Source organism: Oreochromis niloticus, linkage group LG23 (assembly GCF_001858045.2).
Source record: "Oreochromis niloticus isolate F11D_XX linkage group LG23, O_niloticus_UMD_NMBU, whole genome shotgun sequence".
NCBI classification, from domain to species: Eukaryota; Metazoa; Chordata; class Actinopteri; order Cichliformes; family Cichlidae; genus Oreochromis; species Oreochromis niloticus.
This window is the reverse complement of record NC_031986.2, coordinates 34,258,479-34,286,234: the sequence shown is the minus strand read 5'-3', so window position 1 is coordinate 34,286,234 and position 27,756 is coordinate 34,258,479. Positions and strand designations below refer to the sequence as shown.

The 27,756-nt window shown below is 44.5% G+C and overlaps 1 protein-coding gene across 5 annotated transcripts; it reads left to right on the top strand.

Annotated features, from left to right (window-relative positions):
- Window positions 1-317: 317 nt before the first annotated feature.
- Window positions 318-25,716, top strand: zbtb7a (zinc finger and BTB domain containing 7a). Of its 5 annotated transcripts, none has more exons than XM_025903027.1 (4): window positions 318-407; window positions 13,289-13,852; window positions 14,695-15,578; window positions 17,627-25,716. In XM_025903027.1, exons 2-4 carry the CDS (start codon window positions 13,367-13,369, stop codon window positions 18,060-18,062), a joined length of 1,806 nt encoding a protein of 601 aa, XP_025758812.1. In that variant the 5' UTR covers window positions 318-407; window positions 13,289-13,366; the 3' UTR covers window positions 18,063-25,716. The 5 variants fall into 5 exon arrangements, with proteins under 5 accessions (XP_025758812.1, XP_025758813.1, XP_025758810.1 ...); XM_025903028.1 differs by lacking the exon at window positions 318-407 and adding an exon at window positions 4,228-4,386 and having other exon boundaries at window positions 13,293-13,852; XM_025903025.1 differs by lacking the exon at window positions 318-407 and adding an exon at window positions 4,228-4,386.
- The last annotated feature ends 2,040 nt before the right edge of the window (window positions 25,717-27,756 follow it).

Below are 27,756 nucleotides of genomic sequence, written 5' to 3'. Positions count from 1 at the left end.
GCTTTTTCTTCAGCTTTTAATCATTAATTTTAAAAGAAATTAGTAACTAAGGATTAAAAAAAGATGAAATAAATATAAAATTTGGCTACATGTTTACAAAATCTTACTTTTGGTGCATAGTCTGAATTTTGGCAGGGCAGTGGCAGCTAGTAAGGAGGATTGGCCTGATGGCTTCAGTATTTCTAAATTATTGCCTTTGGAGCAGTTATTTAATCACGTGTTTTAATTTTAAGACAGTCCGTGAACTGATGAACATAGAACGGGATACTTGTTTGGGATTGGCTGACAGAGTTCCATACATCAGTGCTGGTAACCCTAGCAACAGTGGGGATAGCCTAGTTAGCTAACTTTGGTTAACACATAAATGGCGACTGGAATCCAGGCTGCTGAATGCTGACTTCAGCGCGGTAAGTTTTATTCTTGATATTTTTTTAATGTAATTTTTAAAAACATTTAGGGCAGTGTTACTTTAGCATTGAGAGGCAGATCGAAGCTACGCTATATATATATATATATATATATATATATATATATATATATATACATATATATAAAGTAAAATTTAAAAAAAAGAAAAAACGGTGGCAGAAAAAAGGCCGAGCACCGCCGCGTGGCTGCTCTACTTCTGTTCAGTTCCGTTTCAATTTATATAACCATAAATCACAACAAAAATCGCCTCCATGTGTTTTATATTGTAAGGCAAAAACCCTACAATCAGACGGCCCCCTGTGAGCAAGCACTTGGCGTCAGTGGGAAGGAAAAACACTCTTTTAACAGGAAGAATCTTCGGCAGAGCCAGGCTCCAGGCTCTATTACTTCTATTCCACTGTATTTGGTATGCAAATAATGTGCATTTTATTCTATATTATTGAATTTAAAGCTTTATTTACTTATTATTTTAGAGATTTTAATGTATTATGCGTTTTTTAGATAAACGTACCCAGTATTACATGAGTAACAAAAATCAAAAAAGGTGTCCACATTGTTAATGAACAATTATGCATAATTTTGAAAAGGCCCATTCCCCATAATGAGTAAATTTACTTTAGATATTTAAGTATATTTTCATTCTAAAACCTGTGTACTACTACATGTGTATGACTCTTATTAAAGGGTTTCACCACATCATTAAACAGTTATTTTATATGACGCACTTTTCTGGCTCTGCCAATTTTCACATTATAGGCACATAGCTGGACATGAGGCTAAAAAAAACACAAACAATCATTTCTATCCTGCTTTTCTGCACCGTTTGTTCCTGATCTAATATTCTGATTTCCTCTGGGTCACCCACATTGGAAAAAAATTTGCTAACACCCGCTGCTTGTTTCTAATGCAACGTGGCCTTACTGAGCTGGAACTCAATAAACAAGTTAGAGACCTTATTAAATTTTACCAAAGATCATGAACACATGCCCGGTGCATGTTGGTAGAGCATTGTTTGGTCCGTAACTAAGTAACCATTCTTTTAAAGTCAAAAGTGAATGCTATTAACTGGACAGATCCCCTGACATTAATCCAGTTGTATATTTTTTGCTCTCTTGTGTTGGCTGGCCCCAGGTATTTAAACTGATCTGCTCCTTGCAGCTTCACTGTTACACCTGTCTCCCTCTCATTCAGGTATTCTGTCTTCCTTTTCCTGACTTTCATTCCTCTTCTCTCAGAGCATACCTCCACCTCTGAAGGCTCTCGTCCACATGCTACCTACTGTCACTACAGATCACAGTCTCATTTGAAGACTCCCGTCTGACCTCATCTCTCAACCTGTCCACACTGCAAACAAGAAGAGGCTCAGAGCAGATCCCAGTGTAATCCCACCCCCACCTTAACGCCATCTGTCACTCTTACCTCACGCCTCACCCCTGTCTCTGTCCTCATACATGTCCTGCACCATCCTCACATACTGCTCTGCCGTGCCTGACTTCCTTGTGCAGTACCACAGTTCCTCTCTCAACAGCCAATCATCTGCCTTCTCAGATCCACAAAGACACAGTGTAGCTCCTTCTGACTTTCTCTGTTCTTCTCCATTAACACTCTCAAAATAAAGATCACATCTGTAGGGCTCTTTCTCGGCATGAAGCCATACTGCTGATCACTGATCGCCATCTCTCATCTTAACCTAGATTCAACAAATCTTTCCCACAGCTTTACGGTGTGTCTCATCAGCTTTATCCCTGTGTAGTTACTACAGCTCTACACATCAGTCTTGTTCTTGAAAATCAGTACGGTGCACTTCTTCTCCAGTCCTCAGGCTCAAACTCTCTAAGATTGAGTTAAACAGTGTCAAAAAGTCCACTGCCCTCTTCTAGACATCCACAGGTATGTCATCTGAACCAAGTGCCTTTCCACTCTTCATACCTTAGCTGCCCTCACTTCCTCCTTACTAATCCTCTGCACTTCCTGATTCACTAACTTTCCTCCATCAGTCGTCCACCCTCTCTCATTTTCTTTATTCATGCGCTCCTCAAAGTGCTCCTTCCATCCTCTCAACACACTCTCTCCACTCATTAGTACATTAGAAATCCGTTTGAACGAAAGCTATAATAACATGCAACTCACAGTTACAAGTTACATTGATATTGTACTTAGGGGCCTGCATATACAGGAAGAAAAAATGTGTACAGGCACAATAGTCTGTGCCAGTTTCATTAAACTAAAGATTATTACCTGCATGTGAAATGTGCTAAAGACTAAACTGGAGATCATACAAAAAAGTCTATGCCTATGGTCACAGAAACCTTTTACTTTTACTAAATATATATCGACCTTTTGTAAGAATGTCATGGCAGTCTGTGGACAGGAATTCTTGTTAACTGCCTTCTTTTTTTCCTGAGATATAATCAAAACCATCATTCAGACAGTAATGACAAATCCAGATCTGATGTGGGGTGTCTGGCTCTGGGGAGGACCAGTTTATATTGGACCAAAAGGCGACATTGCTATAAAAATGTCTGACATCATCTCAGACTGCTGTGGACTGAGAACAACTCATTTTCATTGTGGGTAATTAGGGCAAAACTGAATAGAAGGCATCTTGTGAAAATTTTATGTATTTATGTGAATGTGTATATCCTGCTTTTTTCATTTCACTTTGGCCACAGCCTGTCCACCTGCATCCTCTTGTCTTAGATTTGGAAATTATAGCAAGTGGTAACATCAAAGGTTCACATACTGCAATTCACATGTTTTTCTGAACTTTGTGAGCTATAACTCCCACGTGCTAATGTGGAGATTGGCTGAACAGTGCCCTCTAGACAGACAGTGTGTCACTGCCTCACCCTGCCAAATAGCCCTTAATTCCCCTGCATGTGTGCAGTGCCAAGTCAGTGTCAGGCTCTGCTACACTGTGGGACTCCTGTGTGGCTCAGAGACTGTTCACAAACAGCAACATTGTGTAAAGTGTGTCTTGTATGTGCGTGCTTAAAACATCTTGCTTAAAAGTGCATTCAGAGGTGTGCTGGGTTGGTTCATGGTGCAACACGATTATCAAATACATCTTATGCTCCATCCCACTCAGTGGTACAATGGCTGGCTTGCTCTCACTGAGGGGGTGTGCCGGTGGGTGGTTGGAAGTGGCGCAACATCAAATACACGGACTGTAAATTTACACACGGGAACTCGCTGTTCTCCACAGTGGGTAAGACACGTTTTCACTTAGAAATGTCTTCTCTAATACCTCACCTGTTGGAGCCTGGCAGGTATTATGCACAAACACTGTGCAGAGCCAGAGTGTATGTGTATAGAGGGGGGTTGCTGGCAGCCCCCAGTGTATGTGCTGGAATGTGCCAAGACTTGCTTTTGGGGTGGGACACCATGACCTCAGGCAATAGGATGGGTGGGTGCGACTCAACTGACAGAGAAAAGGAAAGGAGCAGTGAGAGATGAGGCGAGTGAGAACAGACACGGACTACAACTCTGTTTAACATTATAACCCCCCGCCACTCCCCCCAAAACCCCCCCAAAAACACGATTGTCTGCGGAGGGGAAAACTGGAAGACATTCACCGTGAAACTGCTGAGTGGGAAGGTGTGGGTTAATGATTGGTGTTACATGTGAGTGACTTTATTACTTTGATAACTGTCAACTGTTTTAGCACAAAATGATTTTCACTTTACTTTTATTCCACGGAGGGAGGAGGGAGAGGAGAGCGAGGGGGGGGGATGCTGTTTCTTTAAGAGAGAGAGAGAGAGACAGAGGGAGAGAGAGAAAGGGAGGGACCTCTTTGCCCTCCAGAAACCAGGAAGGGAATTGAGTTGATCTGCTGCTGCTTGGTTAGCGCATACGGGGCTTTAAGCTGCACAACAGTGAGAGGGAGAGAGAGCTCCGGAGAGGAGGAGAGGAGAGGGCTGAGCTAACCCACAACAAGCACCACCACGGCCATCGCAGGTGAGCTAAAGACACCCTGTCATCCCCCCCTTCTGTCTGCCCTGGGCCTGTCGAACAGAGGAGAGCAGGGCAGAAGAGGAGAGGAATGAGGGAGGGGGCCAGAGAGGAGAGCAGGGTGGGGGGGTTGGCCAGAGAGGAGAGGAGAGGTGGGTCGCAGCAGTAGTCTCTAGTTAAGGTTCCTCTTTTTTTTAATCCTCCTAAAGTACTTCCTCTGTGCTGCTCTTTACCTCTGGGGAATCTTGAGATAAAGTTTATAGGATGTGTTCAAGGCATTAACTTTTCAGGCAGGTGGAAGCACTTAGAGGAGGTGGAGGTGGTGGAGGAGGGAGAGGAGGGGAGGGGGGTTCTCGAGAGAGAGAGGGTGGGGGGGCAGTGAACAAGGAGGAGGAACCAAAAATAATTCAATCGGATAAGGTAAAAGCAATGGCAACAACTTTTGGGGATGGCAGCGATTGAAAGGCTCCGTGTGGTGTGAGTTGTGTGCGCAGGGCATGTTGGAGTGGCACTGGTACACTGCTCACCATATGAATAAGTCACAAATTAGGGCAGGAGTTTCAGGGGTCTGCCATGTCACTGTAGCGTGAGCTGATGAAAGACTTCAGTACTGCTCTGACAGTTGAGGCTGAAATGTTGTTGCTTTTTTTTCCCTGCGAAGCTCTGCCCTGCTACATGGCTGCTCGGTACTTTAATACCTGGCAGCCTGCTAGCAACATACTGTAGTGTATAATTCAGCCCCGAGTGCTTACGTTAGAGGAGGCTTGGAGATAGTGGGGGTGGTGAGGGCAGAGGGAGCTGGGACTCGTAGTGTACAGCAGGGACCGTAAACCAGGTCAAACGGAGTTGCAGAACTCTATATCCCAGAGTGCCTTGCCCTCGGCCATCCAGGAAAGGGAACAGCCGCCAGCCTATCCCAACAAGGAGGTGTGGTGAGTGAGCTGCTGTCAAGCCAATGAGGGTGGGGGATGCAAAGCTGAGTTGTGGGCTGAAAATAGAGGGGGGGTGGGGTGGGGGTGGCGTTGGTGCTGGTGGTTGGGGGGTGGGGGGTAGGTGTCTGTTTGTGTGGGATCAGGCAAGGGCTTGCCTGTATGACTAGGGCCACTCGTAAGTTTCCTGTCTGGTGGAGCTCTAGCCCTGCCCAGAGACGGAGGCAGCAGTGCTGGCCGGCAGGCAGGGGAGGCAGATAGGGCTCGGGAAACATTTTCAGCCTATTTGGTAAGCACCACAAAGGCATCCACACACACACACGCGCGCGTACACAAACTGTGTCTTTAGGCTGTCACTGAAAGGAGACAAGAGGCAAGCAGAGGAAATAAATGCCATAGCATGTTGTGGGTGAGAGCAAAGGGGCTTGATAGAGTTCAGAGTTCTTGACCCACTTGCAGATAAAGGAGAGAATGGCAAATAGGTCACTGTTGAGTGCAAGTTTGTGCACAGAGAAATAGCTGCTTGTTTAAACAAAGTTTTTCCTTTCCACCACGCTAACTTTTTAAACTCTGGCCATTTAAGCTCATTGTGCATGGGGGTTATTTTTATGCTGTTAAGATGCACTTTTCTTTGAATGTTTTTTTACCTACTGCTGTGATTAAATGGCTCTGCTGCTATTATTAGTAGAGTGAAAAGATGAAGACAGTCGCACATCCTGTACTGCTGCTTCTTTAGGGCTGTTAAACCAACTCCACAAAAACCACCATATCAGATGTTTTCTAGACTGTAGGAGCGCGACCACGCTGATCGCTGACAGGGTACAGGTGAGCAGTTGAGTAACAGCTTATTTGAGAATCATCAGTAAGTGGCATCTCTTCTCGCTGACAAAGAGAATATGTGACACATCTCGTGACAGCTGATTTTCGCTTGTAGGGGAAGCTGTCACAGCGAAGTCCATGCAATATTAAAATAGCACATAAGCTCTGGAAACTTTCTCTTGGAGAACTTATGTTCTTGTGGCTTGATTTCAGGTTTTCTCAGCCAGTTGCACCACGGTCAATCTCATGACATGTTTTCTGCGTAGTCCATTCACCCCCTTCATCACCAGTATCTTGTTAAAAGCAGATTCTAATCTTGTCTGCCGTGTAATGCTTTCTTGCGGCTCGTGGTTTAAAGACTTCATAGCAACCCTCGGCTGCTTTGCCCGATAACCAGATGCATATTTTTTGGCTTTGCATACTTGTTGAACCCGTTTTTTTAAGTGTGTGGGCACGGAGAGGGTACAAGCAGAGCGCAGTACACGAAGACGCCCAAGTGCTGGGAAAGTGTTTGGAATGTTTCTCAGAAGGTGACAGGCGACATTTTCTATTTAGCCCAGTGTTACAAACAAATGCATGTATGTATTAGTTACAGTAAATGTTGTGTTGATGTTGTGCTGTGTTATTTCTTAGGTACTACTGTGTCAGAAAAGTATAGTTATTTCAAGTGAATTCCAGCAAGAGGTTAAACTAGGACGCCATATGTGTTTGTATGGGTGTGTGCACGCATGCGTGTGCGTCTGTGTTACCAACAATAGACTCCAGGGGAATTGCAGGGGACTTCAGTGGCTGTGGGCAGGTCCAAGACACCACCCATCAATTTGGCGGTGAGGCTGAATACAGTTTGATATTCCTGTATGTTTGTGCCTACACCACTATGGCCCAAAACTAGCAGGTTCAGACAGACTGAGAAGACAGGTTGCGTGATGTCGCCGTGGCAGTTTGAGGGTTCTTTCGGAGTGAAATGTTGGCTGTGTACTGTAGATCGCATGTAACGGTCATTGTGTTTGTTGAGTTTTACTTTTTTTCATGTGGTCACATAATCTCTAGTATCTAGTGTCACTCGTGTTGATATTTTCTTGTCGTGCTGTGTGCTAAAAAGCACATGCTTTCTATACTGTTTCTCTGCCCCGTCTCTATACATGCTCTTTTATAGGCATTTGCACATTTATCTCCAGTTCATATTGTTTGGTTAGCCTCCTCCATGGTGAATGCAGCTTCACTTCCCCCTAATGTTTGGTTCCCCTGGTCAGCTGCTTAGTATACCACAGCTTCCAGCCTGGCTAGACAGACAGACCCCTCTCTGTTGTTTTTCTGTTGTTGTGCTGAAGTCTAGGGGGAGTAAAGGGGCTTCTTCTGTTCTCTTCTGGGACATTTATTATGGAGAGGCCAACACAACCTGATCAAATTAGAGTGGGAGAGTAAAAGGCTGAGATGTTTTACAGAGTGGGGGGGTAAAGTTAGACTTGAATTTCCACACTTGGGGAGTTTAATGTTTAGTTAAGCGAGGGTTTTTCAGTATCAAGTAAAAACCATTGAATTGTCGAAGGCGGCAGGCTTCTGTCAACACTTTAATTTATTGTGAAGTTGATATTAAGAACTGTAGGACAGAGTCCAAAGGCTCATTTTTAATTAAGCAGAAAGGCCAAGTGATCAGGAAGGAGGATATGAGACCAATCTGACACTGTCCGCACGTTGATTTAGAGAATCGGTTTGCAATGAAACAAGAGAGACGATGGGTGGGATGCATTAGGGGATGGTGAGACTCGGGAGGGTGGGTTGGTCTGGGCTGCTTTGCCTCCTCAGCAGTGGAAAGGGGAAGTGGGTGATGTGGTGGATACTATGCAGTGCAGACTCTGAGACAGAGATGGAGCAATGATGAGATGAGAGCGACAGATGAGAGGAAGGGGGAGGCGGTGGTGTGTGCGTGGAGGGGGGGGGGGGGGGGGGGGTCAGACAGTAGGGACAGAGAGATCGAGCAAGCAGAGAACTGGTCATCTGATAACAGAGCGGGTTCTGTTACACGCCTGCAACAGACTCACAGGAAGTCCTCTTTCCCTGTTGGACTGCGCATGCACAGAGCGATGCAGCCGGGGCACGCTGGGCCTGCGGACCGACCGATTGGCCAGCTCAAGTTGTGCCGGACGACGCAGTGTAGGGGTGTAGTGCAGTTTCTGAAGGCACGTCTTAGATTTTCATACACTTCCTGGTTGGCAGCATGGCAGTGTCGAACCATGTTACTCACACTAAAAGGAACTCAGACTGTGGATGTGGTTTTATTATGCTGCAGCCTGAGAGAAGCTAGTCTCCCTACCATGTGTTATAATTCTGATCAGCGGCACGAAATTGTCATCAAAACCACAAAAGTGTAACTGGCTTTAAAGAATTGTTGAAGTTAAAGCTTTACTTGTAAATAAAAATCTGAGAGAAAAGATTTGATTATCTACCAGCATGGTATTTTTTTTCTACATTAAGTGACCACAAAAAAAGATTTGTAGTGCATGCAACAGTGTTTTATTTAAGAAGGTCCCTTTCTATTCAGACTGCTACTTCAGGAGTTTGAACTACATCAGAACATCATTTACATATGATTTTAAGTAAAATGCTGTCTAATAAGAGAAGATGTCCAGGTGCAAAAAGAAATGTACTCCTTCTGTTATTGTGTGCATTGCGAGAGCAGTCATTTCGGTGTGTCATGCTAAAGTGAATCACAGTTTTGTTTTTATTTGTTTGTGTGTTTAGTAGGCCGTGGGTCTGAGTACTACAGTGTAAACGGTCAGGAAAATAAAACCATGCAAATTCAGAACAGTTTGAGGGCTTCTGTAAGTCATTGACAGCAGCTACATGTCTCTCTTCTGGAGCTCCTTTGCTATACGGCAGCACGAACACTCTTTAAGGAACTCATAAATCCCCCTGCTGGCTTCCTCAAATTAAACTTTGCCCCACTTGTGGGTGGTTACCTTTCCACTTATTGTAACAGGTTATACCAGGTAACCGAATGAGATCTCTTGAGTTTATCATTGACATCTGAGCCGGATTCCTGGGCCTCCATGTGCTCATGAGTTATGAGCGAGCTTGTAAGTTTAACGCCCTGCCTCACCCACCACCTTTTCACTGGCTTTGTGTCTATGTTTTGGCAGTGCTTCCTGGTTAGTTTCTAGTGAAAGCTGCCAGGCCTAGACCAGCCCTCGCAGCTTCAGTTTTATCAGTTGCTTACTCTCTTCCTGCTTTGCTCCCAATATGACCAATCAGGTTTCCTTCCACTGCTGGCAGCAATGAGTCACTTAGCTGTGGCACTTGATCAAAATCCACTTTTCCTAGGAACTGCCACCCCCCTCCTCATTCCAGTTATCTTACGATGTCCTCTTTGTCCCACCTTGAACTTTGTTGACCTGAGTAAAGTGATTCCCTTAGTTGTTGCCATAGAGGCAAAAACAGTTGAGTCAGTTTGTGAAATAAGGGCAAGGGAGAAAGAGATATGATTAAAAAAAAAGTGTTATGGAAGAACAGACAGGACCATAGGGCCAACCAGATGCAAAGATTTTTCACATTTTCATTTCTGGAGCCGCAGTTTTGTCTTTATACAAACACTTGAGGTCGTAATAAATGAGTTACTTGGATAGTGAATGAGATGGTGAATGTATAAAGTCTTCACCCGAGTAAAACTGAGAAATAATTGTTCTCTTGTAAAAGGTCTAGGACTACAAAAAGATAAAATTAATAACTTTCCTGCATTTCCCTTTTAAAACATGGCTGCTACATGCTCCATTAGCATTTATAGTTTAAGGGCTCTTTAATTCACTCGTGTTTGTTCTGCTTGTTCTCTTTTAAAGGCGGATTTCTCAGCACTTTTGAGTTGTGTAATATTTTTATGAGCCAGTTACAAATTTTCATGTTTTTCAAGTTTGAGAAAGAGGTAACTGAAAGTTTCAAATAACAGACAGATACTGATGTGGTATTCGCTGTGACGGTTGTTTTTCGGTTGCTTTTTTGTTGTTGTGTGCATTAAGCAATATATTTTCTCATCTAAAAAACACCTGAGGTTGCGCAGACTGTTTCTTTGTATTTTGGAATGAGTGGTATGTTTCACAGATGATGTGTATCAGCCAAAATACTACTGCTTTTACTAACTACCCGCGCTTCCTGTCATAACGTGTTTGTCTGCGAATGAGACTAAAATCGGGTACAACTGTCCTGGCAAAGATATTTAATGCATAGGTCACTGCACAGTCAACCGAAACAACAGCAAAACAGAAAGTCGGAAACGACCGTTGTGTGCAGATAAATGGGAAGGGGCAGATTACAGATGAAATGAAGGTGATGAGGGCGGGGAAGGGATGGGTAGGTCCTATTTTAAAGGAGTTGTTTGACTTGCAAAGCAGGCCTGGGTGCTCATGGACTGAGCATTGAGAGGAGGCCCTACCCTGGAAGTGGAGCACCAGGGACACGGACAGCTGCTGCGCTGCTTTGTGCCGGGCTGCGGGCCTTGTCACCCACAGGCATGAATTAGTGATAAGGAATGTTTCAAGCCATGAGGAGGTGTCAGGATCAGGTTTGTTGCACTGTGTTTCCTTTTTCGTAGTGCTCTTTGTAGGTTTATTTGAGGACAGGTGGCTTTTGCATGCAGAGTGGTGCCTCCGCGCTTCATTGGCACTGAATCAAGTTTGCGCATGTATGCGTGTGTATGCGTGTGTTTTTTTTCTTTATCTCCTCTCAGCTCAACGTCTTTACCACACAAAGCCGTGACCTAGGGTCAGCTTTGTATGTGCGGGGGATAGCGTGCTACCCAAGCTCGCCTGGTCTAGTGCAGGTGCTGTAGATCTGTGTTAGAGAAAAGCAGGTTGGCTCGGGTCTGGATGGGCTCACAGAGATCTATTTCCACCTGCGAAGGACGTGACCGGTAGCCATGCGGTTGCCCTTTCTCTTGCTCTTTCTTCCATCTCACACCGCTCGCGCTCGCTCTCTCCCTCCCGTGTCATCTCTCTTTGTCTTTGCTCTCATCTCCCTCCCCTCCCTCAACATATTCAGATGAGGGGTTGGATAATAAAATTTGCTCTTGCCATGTCTGACAGTCCGCTTCTATCGGAGCTTTGCGAAAGACGTTGGCAGTGTTTGCAGAGGCTTTCTGGTCAGCTGCCTATCAAAACCGAATTGAGTTAAGAGAGAATTACAGCAAATAATAAAAAAATGCTCGAGCCATTACATATTTAACACTAATCAAACACAGCACAACCATGTATATACGTAAATCAGTCTTATGTGTGATCTCTGGATGTAGAAGCTTTTAGATTTCGGGGTAATTAATGCAAAAAAAAAAAATCATTGACCTATTTAGTTGCTCATAATAAGCTTAAACATGCATCTGCTTATTTGTACAAAGGTGACTTGTTGCCAAATCTCAGGTGTGTCATCAGACTTTTCCAAAGGAGAGAGAAGGAGAGGTGAGCATGGGTGAACTGGGACAAAAGAGGAGAGGCAGCCAGGTTTGGCAGGTTTGTTAGTGGGGTGTAGTGTACAAACACACCAGAAGGTCTGATCTGAAGGAATGTCATTTCAATGCCTTGCTCTCGTAGAGAGCAGCACATGCAACACATCCCTGCTTCCCACCACCACCCACTGCCCCCTGCTGGGTCTCCCTGGCAGATGGAGAAGGGGGGAAAGGGTTGGAGTGTGTGCATGGCCTGTATGTGTGTGTTTGATATGTTATTGATGTTACAGTATTTTGTGTCCCCGTGCGTTCGTAGAGAAATCAAGGATGGCTTGTTCTGCCGAAACCCCCCTCCCACTGCGCAGGCTTCAGTCGATCATTTTAATCTCCCCCCACACGTGAGCGAGGGGACAGGCCTTTTCTGAAACTTGGCACACAGTACAGGGTGGGGTAACCAGCTCAGACCGGATTGACAACCTCCCTTTTTAATACCGTTCCCTCGCAGCTTGTTGCGTGTCCTCTTCCTCCTCCTGTGGAGTTTTTTCCACAGGGTCTGCTCTGGCAGCCCCCCTCCTCCCCTCCACCTCTTTTCCTCCACCTCTCTCGCTTCCCTCTCTGGCTCTCCACCGACACAGAGAGCATAGCCTGCACAGCCCAGCTCCCAGCATGCACTCTGATCCCCACAGCCCTCTGCCTATCTGTCCTCCACGACCTCTTACTTGATTCCTTGCACAAGTGCATGCACACTCCCATAGATGTGGGCGTGTATACAAGGAAATGGGCTCCTAGCCACCTGCATGCATGCAATCCAAACATCTTCACCCAATTGTTGACCCAAATCTAAATTGTTGCAGGCTACTGTTTATTCAGCACCATTAGAAACTAATTCATTGCACCAAATATATGTAACAGTCCTGTTTTGCACAAAGTCTTTAACCAAACCACTAAAATTATTTCTGAGAAGTTGTGATATAGATTTACCAAATAGCTTCTTTCCTGCTTGAACAAAGTAAATTGTTTACAGCCTTAAGCAAATTTGGCAAGTGTGAAATGCTCACAGTGAAGTTTGGTTTCAGTCAGGTCTATAGCAGGCTCTTTTTATTTTTAAGCAGCATGTTGTGAAGATTTTGATGTATGTGGTTCTGGGAAGGTTTGATGTATTTTCACAGAAACTGTCGATGTGTTGGTGTGAAAAAGCAGCAGAGAAGTTTTTGAACTGCCAAGAAATTAATGAATAAAGATGAGTGACTCATTAGAAATTTCTATTGACCGGCTGGAAAAGTCAGTACAGTTTATTCGGTTGAAGATCATAGGCTAAAAAAAAGTCTGTATTCAAATGGTGTAATATTAGGTTAGAGACTGGTTATTACAATTTTTAAGAAATTAAATTGTTTTGACTTTATTCACATGTTGCTTGAAAACTCAAATGTAAGCATCCTACTTGTACAGCCAGTTTTACATTTGATAATATTGTCAATTTTTGGGCAACCAGATATGATGTTTTTGCAGTTTTCCAAAGATATTTCAAATCTTTATACGTGTATTTTTACCAGCTGTGTACCATGAACTGAAAACTCTCCATTCTTATACTTGATATTTAAATAATTTTCAAATGAGGCCTCTGCAAACTTTTGATTCAGCTAATCCATGTTTATTTCTCTTTCTGTGTCCATGTAATACCTGTCTGCTAATTTCCTCTTTTTCTTTTCCACCTGTTTCTACTCTCCTTCAGATAGGCAGACGGACAGACGGCAGGACGGATACACGGGTGGGGGCTGTGCTAGGCGGCTCGGCGGCAGGCTGGTGGAAGATGTCGTTAGGAGCCGGCGGGAGGGGCGGAAGGCGGCTCAGGGGGATAGCAAGCAGTGGGGGTGGAGGAGGGAGAGGAGGAGCGGGAGAGGCGGAGGAAGGTCCTGTGGGGATCCCTTTCCCTGAACACAGCGCAGACATACTGGGCAGCCTGAACAAGCAGCGGCTCAGCGGGCTGCTGTGTGACGTGCTCCTGGTTTCCCAAGATCGGGAGTTCCCAGCTCACCGCTCCGTCCTGGCGTCCTGCAGCACCTACTTCCACAAGCTCTTCACGTCAGGGGTAGCCGCCGACCAACAGAACATCTACAACATCGACTTTGTGGCAGCGGAGGCTCTGGGAGCTTTGCTGGACTTTGCCTACACGGCCACGCTGACAGTCAGTCATAGCAGTGTGGCTGAGATCCTTGCTGCTGCACGCCTCCTGGAAATCCCACCTGTCCAGGACGTCTGTACACACCTGCTGGACACCAAAGTGCTCTCCCCGCCGGTACGAGACTTTTAATGCTAAAGTAACTTGTGTCACAATTCAAATTTAGGCAGGAACCGTACTTTATCCAAGTAACTGATTCATTCACATGGTGAACGGGCCACCCTGTCATTAAGCCATCAACTTCAATTAATGCTCAGCATAGCATAGTGAAGCTTATATCACGGCCTTTATCAGTTTCTCTCACTATGCCAAACACACCCCCACAGCCGTGGGGTTAGTTCAGCGCTTACTCATTCTGAGCCAACAGCATTCATGAAGGGACAGCATGCTCTTTAACAGAGTACAGACACAGCACATTGCAACTACACTTCAACGTGATCAAGTGTAGCTGTGACATGCTGCACTGCATGGATAATGCTTTACATCATGAGATAAGATGACGTGACGTCAAATCATTATTGGAAGCTTTCTAACATCTGTTGTTACATTTTATCAAAAGTTGAAGCCTCTTGATAACCTTTTTCAAGACTGGTGTTTTTAAGAGTTACAGAGTACGGCAGCGAAGACATACACAGGCCGTGTGCTGCTTTATTGTTCATTTTATACATACACCGGGCATGAATGTTCTTTGCCAATTAGTTTTCATTGTCTCATTGCACATACTAATACCCATGAGTGTTCTGAGTGCCTCGGTTTGCATCCAGGATACCGAGTCAGTGCTGAAAAGCCTCAGCCCCTACAGGTCTGCACGCATCATCCTTTTGTATCTGATAAACATTTTAAAACATTTTATTTTAAACATGCATTTCCTCCTCTGCCTTTGGTCCATCTTCTCTTTCTGTTTTTATTTGTGGGTTTTTTTCACAGGCTTGTAACACTTTATTTGTTCTTACTTTTAGGCGGGCAGTGAGCGAAAAGATGAGGGTGAAGATGAGGATGGGAAAGGCAAAGGAGGGAGGGAGCAGGGGAACCGGGTGCGGGCCCGGGAGTATCTGGAGTACTTCCAGAGAGGGGCGCATTGGAGCAGCAGCTGCAGCACGCCGGAGCTCAGGGACCTGCCCACCGCACACCTGCACTTTAATCACGGTAACGGGGGCACCCCCAGCAACGGGGCCCCTGTTGGCCCCAGCGAGTACTACTCCCCCTTGGCCCTCGCCTTGTCCCAGGTCCCTAAACAGGAACCAGAGGAAGAAGACGATGATGAGGATGAAGATGAGGATGGGGACGCGGTGCAGGGTAACGGAGGAAACCTGGGGTCCTCATACTACCCTCCGTCCCAAAACGGACACTTCTACCTCCCTCACAATTCTAGGCTGGGGCAGGAGCCCGAAACGGAGGACGCTTGTAGGGAGGCGATGATAACGGAGAGGGGTTCAGCAAGTGCCCTCCTGCAGCAGATGATGGACTCCATCGAGAGGCAGAAGGAGCGTGCTACAACCGGTGAGGACCAGGGAGATGGCGATGACCCTGACATGGAATTTTACTTGAATTATTTTAGCAGTACACAGCACGAAGATACAGCGTCATCCGCTGTAACGCAGGGAGTGCCATCACTCTGGTTATCACGAGGCAGTACAGCCCAAGACAGAGTAGGAGCAGAGAGGGGGGTCGGAGAGAGAGCCAGCGGGGGTGGAGGAGAACGGAAGATGCGCTCCAAGGCCTTCCAGAAGTGCCCCATATGCTCCAAGGTCATTCAAGGGGCAGGCAAGCTCCCGCGTCACATCAGAACGCACACGGGAGAGAAACCCTACGAATGCGCCATCTGCAAAGTGCGCTTTACCAGGTAAGCCCAATTAATGAAGAGACTTCCTCAAGTCACATGTGCTAATAGTCTTGGACACTGTTGACAAAATGGCCAGCAGTGGGGAAACACCACAAAGCCAAGAGCAGGAGTATTAGCGTTAACCAACTTAGCTTTGCATTAAGTAGACAGTGCAGCTTGTGAAGCTGTGTGTGCGCGCGTGCGTGTGTATTTACTTGAAGATGGAGTGATTAGGCCCTAACCAGGATTTTTCCCGACATAACATTGAAGCTGAATGTTAATAACAACGCCACGTAGAATCTTTCAGGTCAGAGAGAGGGGGCTGGAGGGTTGTAAAGGTCTGTTTTATTGTGACAGCCTTCATAGCAAAGTCCTGGAATTTTAACGTAGGGGTCCTATAAAAGAAGGCAGTGCCATGGTAGTGTTATCTAGTGGAAGGCTGCTATAAAGTGCTGTGCTCTGATACAGAGGGGGATTACAGGCACTGGATGGTGCTCTATGTGCTCCAATGCAGTAATGTGAACTTTTGATCTCTGGTTATGTTGATTATTGCCCACGGCAGAGTAGTTACACCACCCCCTCCTCTCTCTTTCTGTCACTCCCTTACCTCTCTAATGAAATCTGCCATGTCCTGCTCAAATAAATGTGACTAGGCTACAGAAGGGTACTCGAGCGCACATGTTTTCCTCTTATTTAAAAGTCTTGACTTTTCCATGAAATCGTTCCTTTAATTAATTAATCAGTGGACTTGTGTTGGAAATAGATACAGTTGGCTAGAAATAGCCAAAACCTCTGCTGGCATGGCAGGTAGGGAAGACCAATCTGAATTTACCAAGGGGGCACTGTAATCTTAATCCTGTTTGAACAGGGTTAAGAGTGTGCCTCGCACAGTAATAAATCACCCCTGTCCTTTAAATAATTCACCTCTGTCAGTATGCCACCTTGTTCCAATGCTTCACCCTAACTATGTGTCTGCATCGTGTGTATGTGTGTGCACACATGCGTTTCTTGGTTAACATTTATATTTAGGGCACAGGTATACAGCCCTCTGAGCGTTGCAGTGGGTTTATTTGTTTCCTTGTATGACAGCTAATCCACTTACCTGGCGCTTGCATACACACACCTGTGGGTGGGTGTGTATGTGTTCAGATGCAGTTGTCTTAACTACGCTTGTTTGTTTAGAAGCCCTCTGCCCTCGGTACAGAAGGGTTAGGCGATTTAAGAGCTCGGAGCTGGAGAGATAGTAAGGGCTAAAGGGGGGAGGGAAGGACAAGAGTCAGATGAAGGCCAAAGAAGCCTGATAAAGTTTAGTAGGTGGTGTCATTGGAAAGTCAAATAGTTTCATGTTATGAGATGCGTTTTGATATAGAGTCATGCTGTATGTTGTTTTGACTGCAGTGTTGTAGACCTCACAATTTTTTGGAAAGCAAGTTTTCCACATCAGCTGTTTTATTTGCTCATGTGCGACACCTACAAAAGTCAGTCCCAGTACGACTCTTGTGGATAAATATAAGCTGCAAACTTGAGCTGCACTCAGTACTACAGTACTACTCCACAATAAATGTCAGCTTTTTCCAAATGATCCTGGAACCGTTCCGCTGCAGAGGAAATTCAAGTCTCCATTAAACATTTTTGCAATCTGTCAATTGTTGTTGTGTTGTCGTCAAACACATGTTAACAAAAGCCATAAAACGCTGATATAAAACTGATATTGTTATCATTTAGCAATAGTGCTCTTGCGTGCATTTACACAAATAAAAAGGTTAAGTTTATGGCTTCTCATCAGTTAGACAGGGTACCCTCACGGAACTGGAGGAGATCCAGGAGATGGCTCTTAAATGGGAAATAAATCCATCCAAAGCATATTAGGCTGGCCACTGTACGTGTGAGAATTGATAATATAGTTTGAGTTAATTATGTATTTGTACATGATATTGCACGAGTGATTAGAGCCTGAAGCTGGCTGTGTGCACTAAGTGCATTCAAATGGGTGTGAACCGATTTTCTAGTGCAGCAGATTTTTTGCCTTTGTATTCTTACTCGACCGTGTTTATTTTTCTCCCTCTCAGGCAGGACAAGCTCAAGGTTCATATGCGGAAGCATACAGGAGAGAAGCCTTACCTGTGTACACAATGTGGAGCTGCCTTTGCTCACAACTACGACCTGAAGAACCACATGCGTGTACACACCGGCCTGCGCCCCTATCAGTGCTCGAGCTGCTTTAAGACTTTTGTGCGCTCGGATCACCTGCACCGCCACCTCAAGAAGGACGGCTGCAACGGCATCCCCTCCCGTCGAGGCCGGAAACCTCGCGTGAGAGAGCCAGGGCTCCTCGAGGCCCCCATGGGCCTGCTTAGCTCCGGATCCGACACCGGCCCCGGGTCTCATACCATCAGGGGAAGGCGGCGATCGGAGTCGACCTCGGCAGCGGAGGTGGAGGTTGCTGCTGGAGCACACGCACACAGTCCTCAGCTGCAGGAGCTAGCAGGGGAGGCAGGGCCCTGAGACTGCAGGGAAGACAAGGACACTGCTGGACACCATAGTCACTCTGCACCGCCTGTGAGACAGGCCAATGAACAGAGAGGAGTAAAAGATGCAAAGGCAATTTAAAAAAAAACTACAAAAAAAAAAACTACAACAAACAACTAACTATTCCTCTATAAACCAAATCAGGGTGTCACAAAAATCTAATCTTTATATTTCTTTCTCCTATTACTTAGGACACGGCGTAGAATTGCAAGCACTTAAGTTGGTTTATTTGTTAAAGAGCAAAGAACGCTTCAAATCATGCACCCATCACGTCCACTTTCTGGGCCATTTCTTTCTTTGTAATAATAGGGGTTTTATACATATGTGGCATATGTGCTTAGGCAAATGTATGATAGATACAAAGGAACTCTGAGCAACTATGCAGTTGATTTAGATTTTTATTGGTTTTGTCCTCACAGCCTTCAAGCTCTAAGAAAGGTGTCTGTCAAGCACCTTCTGGCTGCTGTACGGGTGAAGCGAGGACAAATCCTCCCAATGAAAACAACTCTTTTTCTATTCTTTGCAGGTCTGAAATGTACAGTTACCATAGAAACACCATTGCCACAATATGGCATATGCAAGGAAAACTCGCCACAGTTTTGATGCAACAGTTTTTTCTCTCTAAATGTTCCAGAAAGAATGAGGCAGGGGTTTGATTGAAGTGTTACTTACTCTCTAAAATGCATTTTAAGAATCTATGGCTTGTCTTACTGAAAAACAAATTCACTTTGAGTCAAATCCACTTTAATGGGGGCTCGCCAATTGCAGGACTCGGGGAAAACGAGGGGTGGAGGGTTTGTGTTTCTGAAGCACTACCATTGTCAATGTACGTGTTGGCTTTACTACGTGGCCTCTTTTCCCTCACAGCCCTGCGGTGTCAATATGTTTGTTCGCCCTTTTGATTTTGTCTTAATTTTTGTTTCTCATTATTTTATTTTTTTGACTGCTTCGGGTACTTGACACTTTATTATTGTATACATGTATATACAGCAGGTGGTGATATGACATTGGCCCCTCTTAATGCTGAGTTGTAGTTACCAATCACATTTTTTTTTTCCTCGTAGGCTTGATGTCATATTTCTCAGAGAGTGAAGCTCGTGGGTGAACAAAACAAACTGTATGAATGTTCGATGAGAGAGGAAAAAAAAAAAGCATTGATTCACCCATTTGTCCTAAACTTAACACTTGATATGTTCCTGCCCAAAGGACGAGGGGGTCGATTGAATGAATGTGCTTAACTTTTTGCAGTTTTTCGGATTCTGTCCTTGTGTGACAAGGCGCGGGTAGCACTTAACCAACCGCAGGTTAAAGGAGCCTGAGTGAGAGAGTGACAAAGAGTACGAAGAGATAGACGAGCACCTTTTTTTCTATGTTTGCACAGCTTTACTAAAGATATCCAGCTGAGGGAGAGGTAATATTTAAAGGAAGCGGGCTGATGTGCAAGGAGGTTTATGCTTATTCCAATCTTTTTGCCCTGGGGACCACACAACCGTAAGGCAACCTGTATGATGAAGAGAGCAATAAATACCTGTCCAAGTTGGGAGGCCAAATAGGAGCGCAGCTGCAGCTGGTTGATGGGGGAGGGGATCGAGGGAAGGGGAGGGGGATCTCGCAATGTCTGTTGCATTCCAAAAAATAATCTCCCCCAGCTCAGCCACGTTTCCAGGCAGGAGGGGATCAAATCAGGCCTTTTCTCTCGCTCCCTCTCCCTCTGTAGTCCTCTAATGCCCCCGAACCAGCCTGGAGGGGATATTATTATATTAGAGCCTGGTGTTACTGTGGGGAGGACGCCTGGTGCTGGCAGTTTAGTGTGCGACTGTGTTTACATGTACATGTGTTTGCGTGCGTGTGTGTGTGCGTGGCAGCCAGGGTCCCTCTGGCCACATCATCAGCGTGTGTGAGTCAGCCACAGCCTGTTCAAACATGCACCCTGAGCTGCCAGCCCCAATACACTTTGTCTCGCTAACACACACACACACACACACGCTCACTGGGTCCAGGTATCCTGTAGAGAAGGGGAAAACACCAGAGCTGACATATCTGTTTGAATATTGTCAGCGACTCCATACGTTTGGATTTGTCCGTCTTAAACAATAATAAACTCCAGAATCTGACTTTAGTTTCCATACGAGCACATTGAGCCTTTTGCGTTAAGAGAACATGTATGTGATGTAGAGTGCGCCCCCCCCCCCCCCACCAGCCCACCCTGTAATTTCTGCAGTAGTGCTTTTGTTCAACTATCAGTCCTTTTGCACGTTGGATGGGAAGAGGCAGGTCATGATTGCACTTTGTTACTGAGGAGGGCACTTTGGTCAACGAAACGGGTACTTTGAAACAAACCAGTTGCAAATGAGATCAGCCTTTTCCTTTAGTGCGTGATGGTGAAGTCGAGCTCCTTCGCTGGTTTCGTTCAGGTTTTGACAACAAGCTGCCAAAAAAGAAAAGAGGAAACGAGTGTCGATCTCTACAAGAGAAGCCAGGCAGGTCCACACACACAAAAAAAAGAGTAAATCAATCCATGTAACTGAATGCACTTGAATTTAGTTGTAAAAAATCTAGTGATTGTTTTTTGTTTTTTTTTTGTTTTTTTCGTCTTAATGTAAAGTAAGGGGATAGAAGGAGGAGGTAGACAAGTGGAAAGAGCGCTGTGTGCGTGTATACATGCATTTTTATTATTTTATTTTTTTGCATGCATGTGCACAAGCATGCATTGCTGGCTGGCAGGCTGAAGGGTCTCAGGACAACGCTGGATAAACAAACTTGGTGTCTACCCCATCTGTTCACCAGCTACTCTCAAAACTACATGTGTTCTCGGAGGAACTGCAGTGATAATAGGTCCGCGGTACCACAGAAGCGAAAATACCATATTGTAGAACAACACATTGGACAGTTGCTTGTTTACTTCACGGCTCTCTTGGTGCAGATTTGCATAACTCTTTGTTTACCCTTGTTGGCCATTGTCAGGGTTTGGCCAGGTCTTGAGAGTTAGTTTCTATTTTTGTTGTTTCGTTATGATAAAGATGGGGTTAATTATTGCACAGTTTGACTCCTGCAGGCAGACCGATGTAAGCGGGGCAGTCTAATGTCTTGTGATCTTCATGTATCGTGGTACTTGGCTTGGACTGCCTAAACCCACTAATCTTGACGTGGCAGACGTTTTACCTGTCAAGACCTGTGGGTCATCTTAAACACAATGTTTCATTGGACCTTAATGTTTCCCCAAATGTCTTATGTTGTTTGTTGATTAACCAAAGTTTTTTGCCCTCCATCTTAGTCTACTGTAAACAAGAGATATTGAAAGTATGTCTATAATTTTTCCAGGCTGGGCCTCCCTGACTAAGCCACACACAGATGCCCTTCTCTGGAATACATATGCAGAAATGTGTGTATACTTACTTGAGTTTGCTTTCTCTCACTCTTTGTATCCTTGTGGAAAATAGAATTTGAGGTGTAAGGATGTATAGCTTTTTGTTTCTGTCTACACTCGTTTTTCTTAAAATAACGTGTTGTGCTACAGCTATTTTTTTTCTAATAATTATACGTGGCCGTGCGTGTGGGTGTGTATATGCTAGTGTGAGTGTGCGCGTGTGTGTGTTGTCCGCGTGGTCATGGTTTTGGGATGCTGTGCCAGGAAGGTGGGGCTAATGGGTGCTTGGGTGGGGTTATGGATAAAAGCCTGATAGCACTGGAAGTGGTGCTTTAGCTGAAAGAGCAAAAGTTTGCACTAATGTTAAATGTCCTTGTCCTGCTTATGGGAAAAGGACAGGGGACCTCAGAAAGGCCTGCGAGTTTCCATGAGCACAGAGCTGTGTGGTTAATACTCAATGGTCTCATTAAGAGTCCATCCAACCCCTCCGTAGAAATAATCATGTATAGTATATTCAAAATATACAGACGTCCAGCAACAATAAACACCAAAGGAGAAAAAAAAAACTGCTTTCATTTAAGTCACTGGGCATTTTAAGCTACCAATGTAATGTTTGATTATTAGTTTTACTGTTTAATCTGAAGGCTCTTCAAAAGAGATTTGGGATATTTTTTTTGTTTGTTTTTTTGATAGAAGTCAATCATACGTGCTCTTTATACATGAAAATCTAAATATAGAAAATTTAGGCAAGCAGCAAATCTTCTCTGAAAAAAGGAAAAAAAACCTACTAGTTCCTGGTGATGGCTCAGATGCAATGTTTAAAGATGCCACAGATACTCATTCCAGTTCTTTGTCATTCTGAGATTTTTGTCTTATGTTGAGTCCGCTGACGGATTATCGATCCTAAAATCTGATGTGTTTTTTTTTAATACTCTTACTTTTGTTACTGCTGAATTGGATGATTTCCATTTACCTTCTGCTGTTTGAGCTGAGTTTAAATGTTCTCTGGTTGAGACAGACGGTGACTTTGTGGCCTTGACTGGGCAGTGCTGAGCTCATGGTGGTGTGTGTGTGTTTTCAGACGGTAATGTCATGCGGCGTGGGGCTGAGGCTCACTCCCACCAGGTGGATTGTGCAGACACAAGGGCCACAGTGTGCCTTATGTGGACAGGAATTAAAAAAACAACAACTCTCCTTTATTTTTATTTTTTTACCATTTAAACACTTTTCTTGTAACATTGAAACCAAATTGTGAAAGCCGATTGGCTCGTACTAAAACGATAGTTAGTACTGAATGAACTGATATATTAGTGTCTCTCTCTGCCTCCATGGCTCCACAGCTGGTGTGTCCCCTGCCTCAGCCCCAGGCCAAGGTTACTCTGACACAGGCTGCACCAAGACAGTCTCAGAACTTCATTGCAACTGTTTGTTTTTTTTCCCTTTTCTTTCAAATGGACCTTGAAATGTTATTTTTTTTTTCTGTGCTATTATCAAAGACTTTTTGTAAATCTATCTGAGAAGGCCATAAAACAAAGACTATAACAAGCACGATAACTGCAAAAATCAAACAAAGCAGGATGGGGTGACTGTTAATATGGTGATATGGCGACTCGTGGCAACAGAAAGGGGGCTGTTTGCTTTGCTTCGTCATTTTGCTGCACACCTGATTTATTTTTTTGCGCGTTTTCCATCAGGCTGTCGAAGCAGAGCAAGCTGAGCGCAGCATATGCAGTACGGCAGTATGCACAGCGTGGCTCTGGCACTTACACAGACAGCCCTGGGTCCTTCAGAGAGGCAGGCTGCTGTCTGTTGGCTGCTCTCAGCCAAGCGGGGACAGTTTGCACTTGGAGTTTTTCTCCGTCTCTGGAGATATAAAGGTTGGCATACAGGGAGGAGGAGCAAATCCAGGTGGTAGGAGAGGGCTGAATGTTGTTTTCAGGGATGAGAGCAGGAAGCCCAGGTAACTGTTTAGTGTCGGTCCTCTACGCTGATGGGAAATACGTGGCCTAAGAAACGTAACACAAAAGAGGTCACCGCAGAGTTCACATTGGGGAACTGCAACCATCAGAATGTTGCATATCTCTTTTGTCTCTATGTAAGTACTACTCAGGTGGAAAATTCACTGCTATGCATTGGGTTTCAGTGTCTGCTCAGTTGATCGTATGTCTAATCAAACTCTGTGTTCTTGTTCTGTCTTTTCTTTCTTCGTCATACAAATATTTACCGTAATAGTTCCCTGAAAGGTACTGGCACGAACAGTTCCCTCTTTGTAAAGTGGATGCGACCAACCTGTTTCTCCATCTAATATTGATCCAGTGAATTGTTAGTTGGAGGGAAGGAAGCCGCTTGGGATTCAGTCTTATTAGTCGGACTGTAGCGTGCTTGAAAAGAGATGGGGTTGGAAAAGCACAGGGGAGGGGGGTTTGCGTGTTCTCTCACTTTCTTCTCCCATCGCTCTCCCTCTCTGTGGACTCGTAGTCGACATCTTTGCTGCCGACTGGCCTTTGATCAAAGATCACACACCCTCAGCAGGGGGATTGGCAAGGGAGGGAGGTGTGGATGAGGTATGGAAGAGGAGACGTTTTCACTTGGTGGTAACGTAAACCAGTTTGGGATACATTCCATAACTTCATACTGTGATTCCCACTTTTTAGCAAGGTCGTGCGTCTGAGGAGGGACAAGGAAATGTTCAACATTTTGCGGCTGGCTGTTTCTGTCCGTCTGTCTAGCCTCTTTATCCCACTACTATGTGACAGACAGACATGTAGACAGATAGTTTAAAAGGCCCCCGGTGTAGCACTATCAAGCTGCCTTTTATCAGCTTCTGCGATTGTAACAAAAGCACTTTGCGAAAGGCCATCCTGAAATTGTGTGCTTTTATTTTATCCTTGTCAATATTGTTTTGGTTATTTTGTCCCTGTCTTTTTGTTTTCTCAGTGCAACTGATTATTTAAATGCAAAAACTATATAAGAAAAAAAAAAGAAGAAAAAACTTGAATATTTGGTATCTACAATGAAGATGGCTTGAGCTGTCGCCTCATCACAAACAAACACATCTCTGTTATATGTACCTGTTATGCAGCTTGTTGCATAGTCACGCATTGGTGGTGGTGATGGTGGTGGGGGTACGGGACGAACCTCCCCCCACCTGCTCTCTGCTCGCTGTCTGGGATCTTTTTGGGAGAAAGGTGATTTGATTTAATTTCTGGAGACTCTTTATTGAAACAGAAACCTGTATAACAGTTGCAAAGCTTTCTGAGAAGGCTCGCTGTGCTGAATGTTAAACATGCAGTGTTGTATCTACTGCAGAATCTCTTTGTCTGTTGGTAAAGGTTGGATCTGGTATCCATATTAAGCGTAAATGATTATGAAAAACGGGACGAAATGGTCAAATAACCGTCATTTCCATTCTCAGATCCGTACAGACGTACGTTTTGGCCTTAACATCTACGACGAATCAAGATTACTGCAGTAGAGCGGAAAGAATACTATCGATCATAATAAGCATTCATTAAATTTATAGTTCAGTAAATGGTTTAACGTGGGAGAGAAGACAAATAGGCTACTATTTATAGATTGAGTTTGACTGTGATTACTATAATTCTTTATAGAGTTTTTGTTTCTTTTCTGATGTACATTTTAAAGTGACCCAGTTCTCAAATCTGGACATTTCAGTGAAAATCTACGCTGAATCACACGAAGCAGAAAACAGCTGCTCCACATGTGTCTCTGTGTGTGTGTGTGTGCGCGCTGTTTTTTTTTTTTTTTCTTCTTTCATTCCTGTTGCTGGGCACATGCATCGCTCTGTGTATCACAAATTTATCCCAGAGGTGGAATACCTGCTCACTTCTACCATTAACTCCAGTGACAGCGATGAGAACATATAACATAAATAGACATATTCAGAGTGCAGCAGATGTTTTTCTCTACATGATTCAGTGTGGATTTTTATTCCATAACCTCTGTTGTTTTTCTGCTCATTGCTAAGAAATCTGTCAGTGTGTATCTGTTGGAAGCTGCAGGGTGAAATATAGGTGATTTTTTTTTTTTTTCTTCAGAGAATTTGCACTTTTTTGGCAACACAAAGAAATTGTACATGAGACCACTAAATCCACAGTCTAAACCATATAATTCCATTTTGTGTCTTTTATTTGTTCTGTTCTTTTTTTTTTTTTTTTTTTTTAATATATCCAAAAATGTCTGGCATCTGGTTGTCTGGTTTAAAGAATATAAAATCTTTCTATTAAAAATGATGGTTGCAAAGCTTTGTGTGGATAATTATGTGTGTGTTTGTGTGTTTTAACATAAGACACAAGTTTGTATAAACAGTGCTCTTAAGTGGAAGTGTTATAAAACAAAGGCCTGTTAATTATACAGCGTGTAGTGTTATAGTACTCACTATCAAATAACTTTTTAAATTCTACAGTTGTAACAGGAAGGCATGAGAGCAACACCTGCCTGTCAACACAAAGCTAACACAATTACCTTTAGAAAGATGTGCAATCATAGCATTCTTATTCTATGTGATCTTCTTAAATTATGTGTTTATGTTTTATGGCCTTCCTCATAAACTGCCGCCACCTATGAAATCAGTTCTCTAAACTGACCAGAAGGTGGCAGTATTGTCGCTGCTATTGTCTTTTTAAGGCTGAGTGAGCCTCATTTTGCTGCCATACATCTCTTAGGCTCATTCATCCTCTTCACCAGACATGACAACACAGTGTGTACATTATGACTGAAGAATAAAGACCTCCCCAGCAAAATAAATAAATAACAGAGTACTGTGCACATCATAATGCTTCTTATATTTCGGTTATAAAAGCAGTACAAGAGAACTGTAATTAGCTAGTTTGCTTCCAAAGGAAAATGCTAAGATGCTATTTAAGCATATGAGTTAAGGTGAGGCCATCTCTACTATTTTTAAGACTAATTCTAACAAGAAGTCCTGAGGCAGACTGCAACCACAGGCTTGTTGTCACGCTGTCTTCCTGTTTGTCTCAGCCTGTCTCCCCAAGGCAATCCCGCGGGGTGACAGAGGTCACAGAATAGCTCATTAACCCCACCCCAATAGCCCACACATTGCTGCAATCCTCAGGCCCTGACTGCACGTGCACACACACATTTTATAATGCCCCACTAATAGCAGTTAAGTCGACTTAAGCCCACTCTGTGAGCAGTATGCATTCAGGGATGCGCCATGACAACTACATGTGTCATGCATGTTGCATGTACTAACACTACACTGAAGCATGGTCTTTTTGCTGACATTTTTATTTTAAGTGCCAAAAATGCTCACTTTCCGTATTTCCAACAACGGGATCCAGCTTCAGCATGAACTGTAAGACAAATGCACGCTGGGTAACGTGTGAGAGTATGAGATGTTTCATTCAGTCATGCTGAATCTCCTGGCCAGATGTCTCAGGGCTCCAAGTCATTAATTGTTATGTTTGTAAGGTATCTAAAATCACAGCGGGGTGTGGTGTTATTTTCCATGTTCAGGCATTATTGTTGCAGTCAAAACATATTGGATAAGAGGAAAAGCAACACTTCGGGGGCCAGGAGATGCCTGGGAGCTGTTGTCTGCCATCTCTAGCGGTGTTATTCCCTCAGTCTGCGCATGTGAACGTGCACACAAGTGTCTGCAACTCTTTCTGTTTACATGTTTGTCTGCATGCTGGTGCACTAAGGTGGGGTTTCTAAATCTTGCTCGCGCCATCGTCATTAGGGCTCGCTGAGTAAGCCGCCGACTGTCCTTCCAGTGAGCATTTAGAGAGGGGCTGCATTGTAAGGGGAAACAGCAACACACACACATGCACACACACACTCTAGCCTCATTTTCACCACTACACACCTTTCTCCTGGGATATAAAATGCCCCTGCCTCTGCACACTGTGGGACATGAGTTTCATCCCAACTAGCTGCCGTCCTCAATAAAAGCCACGTGAGGGATCTCTGCAGTATAGATTTCCAGTTTCTCTCAGGGTATATTTTGTTCAGATCAGGTGTTTAAACTGCTCAATATGACAACAATTAAGCTGTGCAGAAGACATGTGTTCTTTCTTATGCTGATAAGGGACATTGACCTTTAACCTGTGCACCCCAGTAGTTTCTTCCCCCCAAATCACCACACCCCACCCATCCCATATGCCTCTGGCCATCCACCCGCCCCCCGTTTTCTCATCTACTTGCTCCGTCCAGCTCCCATCAGGGAGGATAGAGGGGGGACTGGACAGGCTTGGAGCCTTGCCTCTGGCCATCTCTGCTCTTCCCCAGAGAACAGAGGACTGAGGTGCCTTTAAACCA

Coding starts and splice junctions, on each gene's coding strand:
- zbtb7a (XM_005478698.4), top strand. CDS start 10,648: ATGTTTCAAGCCATGAGGAGGTGTCAGGATCAG. Junction 13,853..14,694: donor CCAAAGTGCTCTCCCCGCCG/GTACGAGACTTT, acceptor TCTTACTTTTAG/GCGGGCAGTGAGCGAAAAGA. Junction 15,579..17,626: donor TGCAAAGTGCGCTTTACCAG/GTAAGCCCAATT, acceptor TCTCCCTCTCAG/GCAGGACAAGCTCAAGGTTC.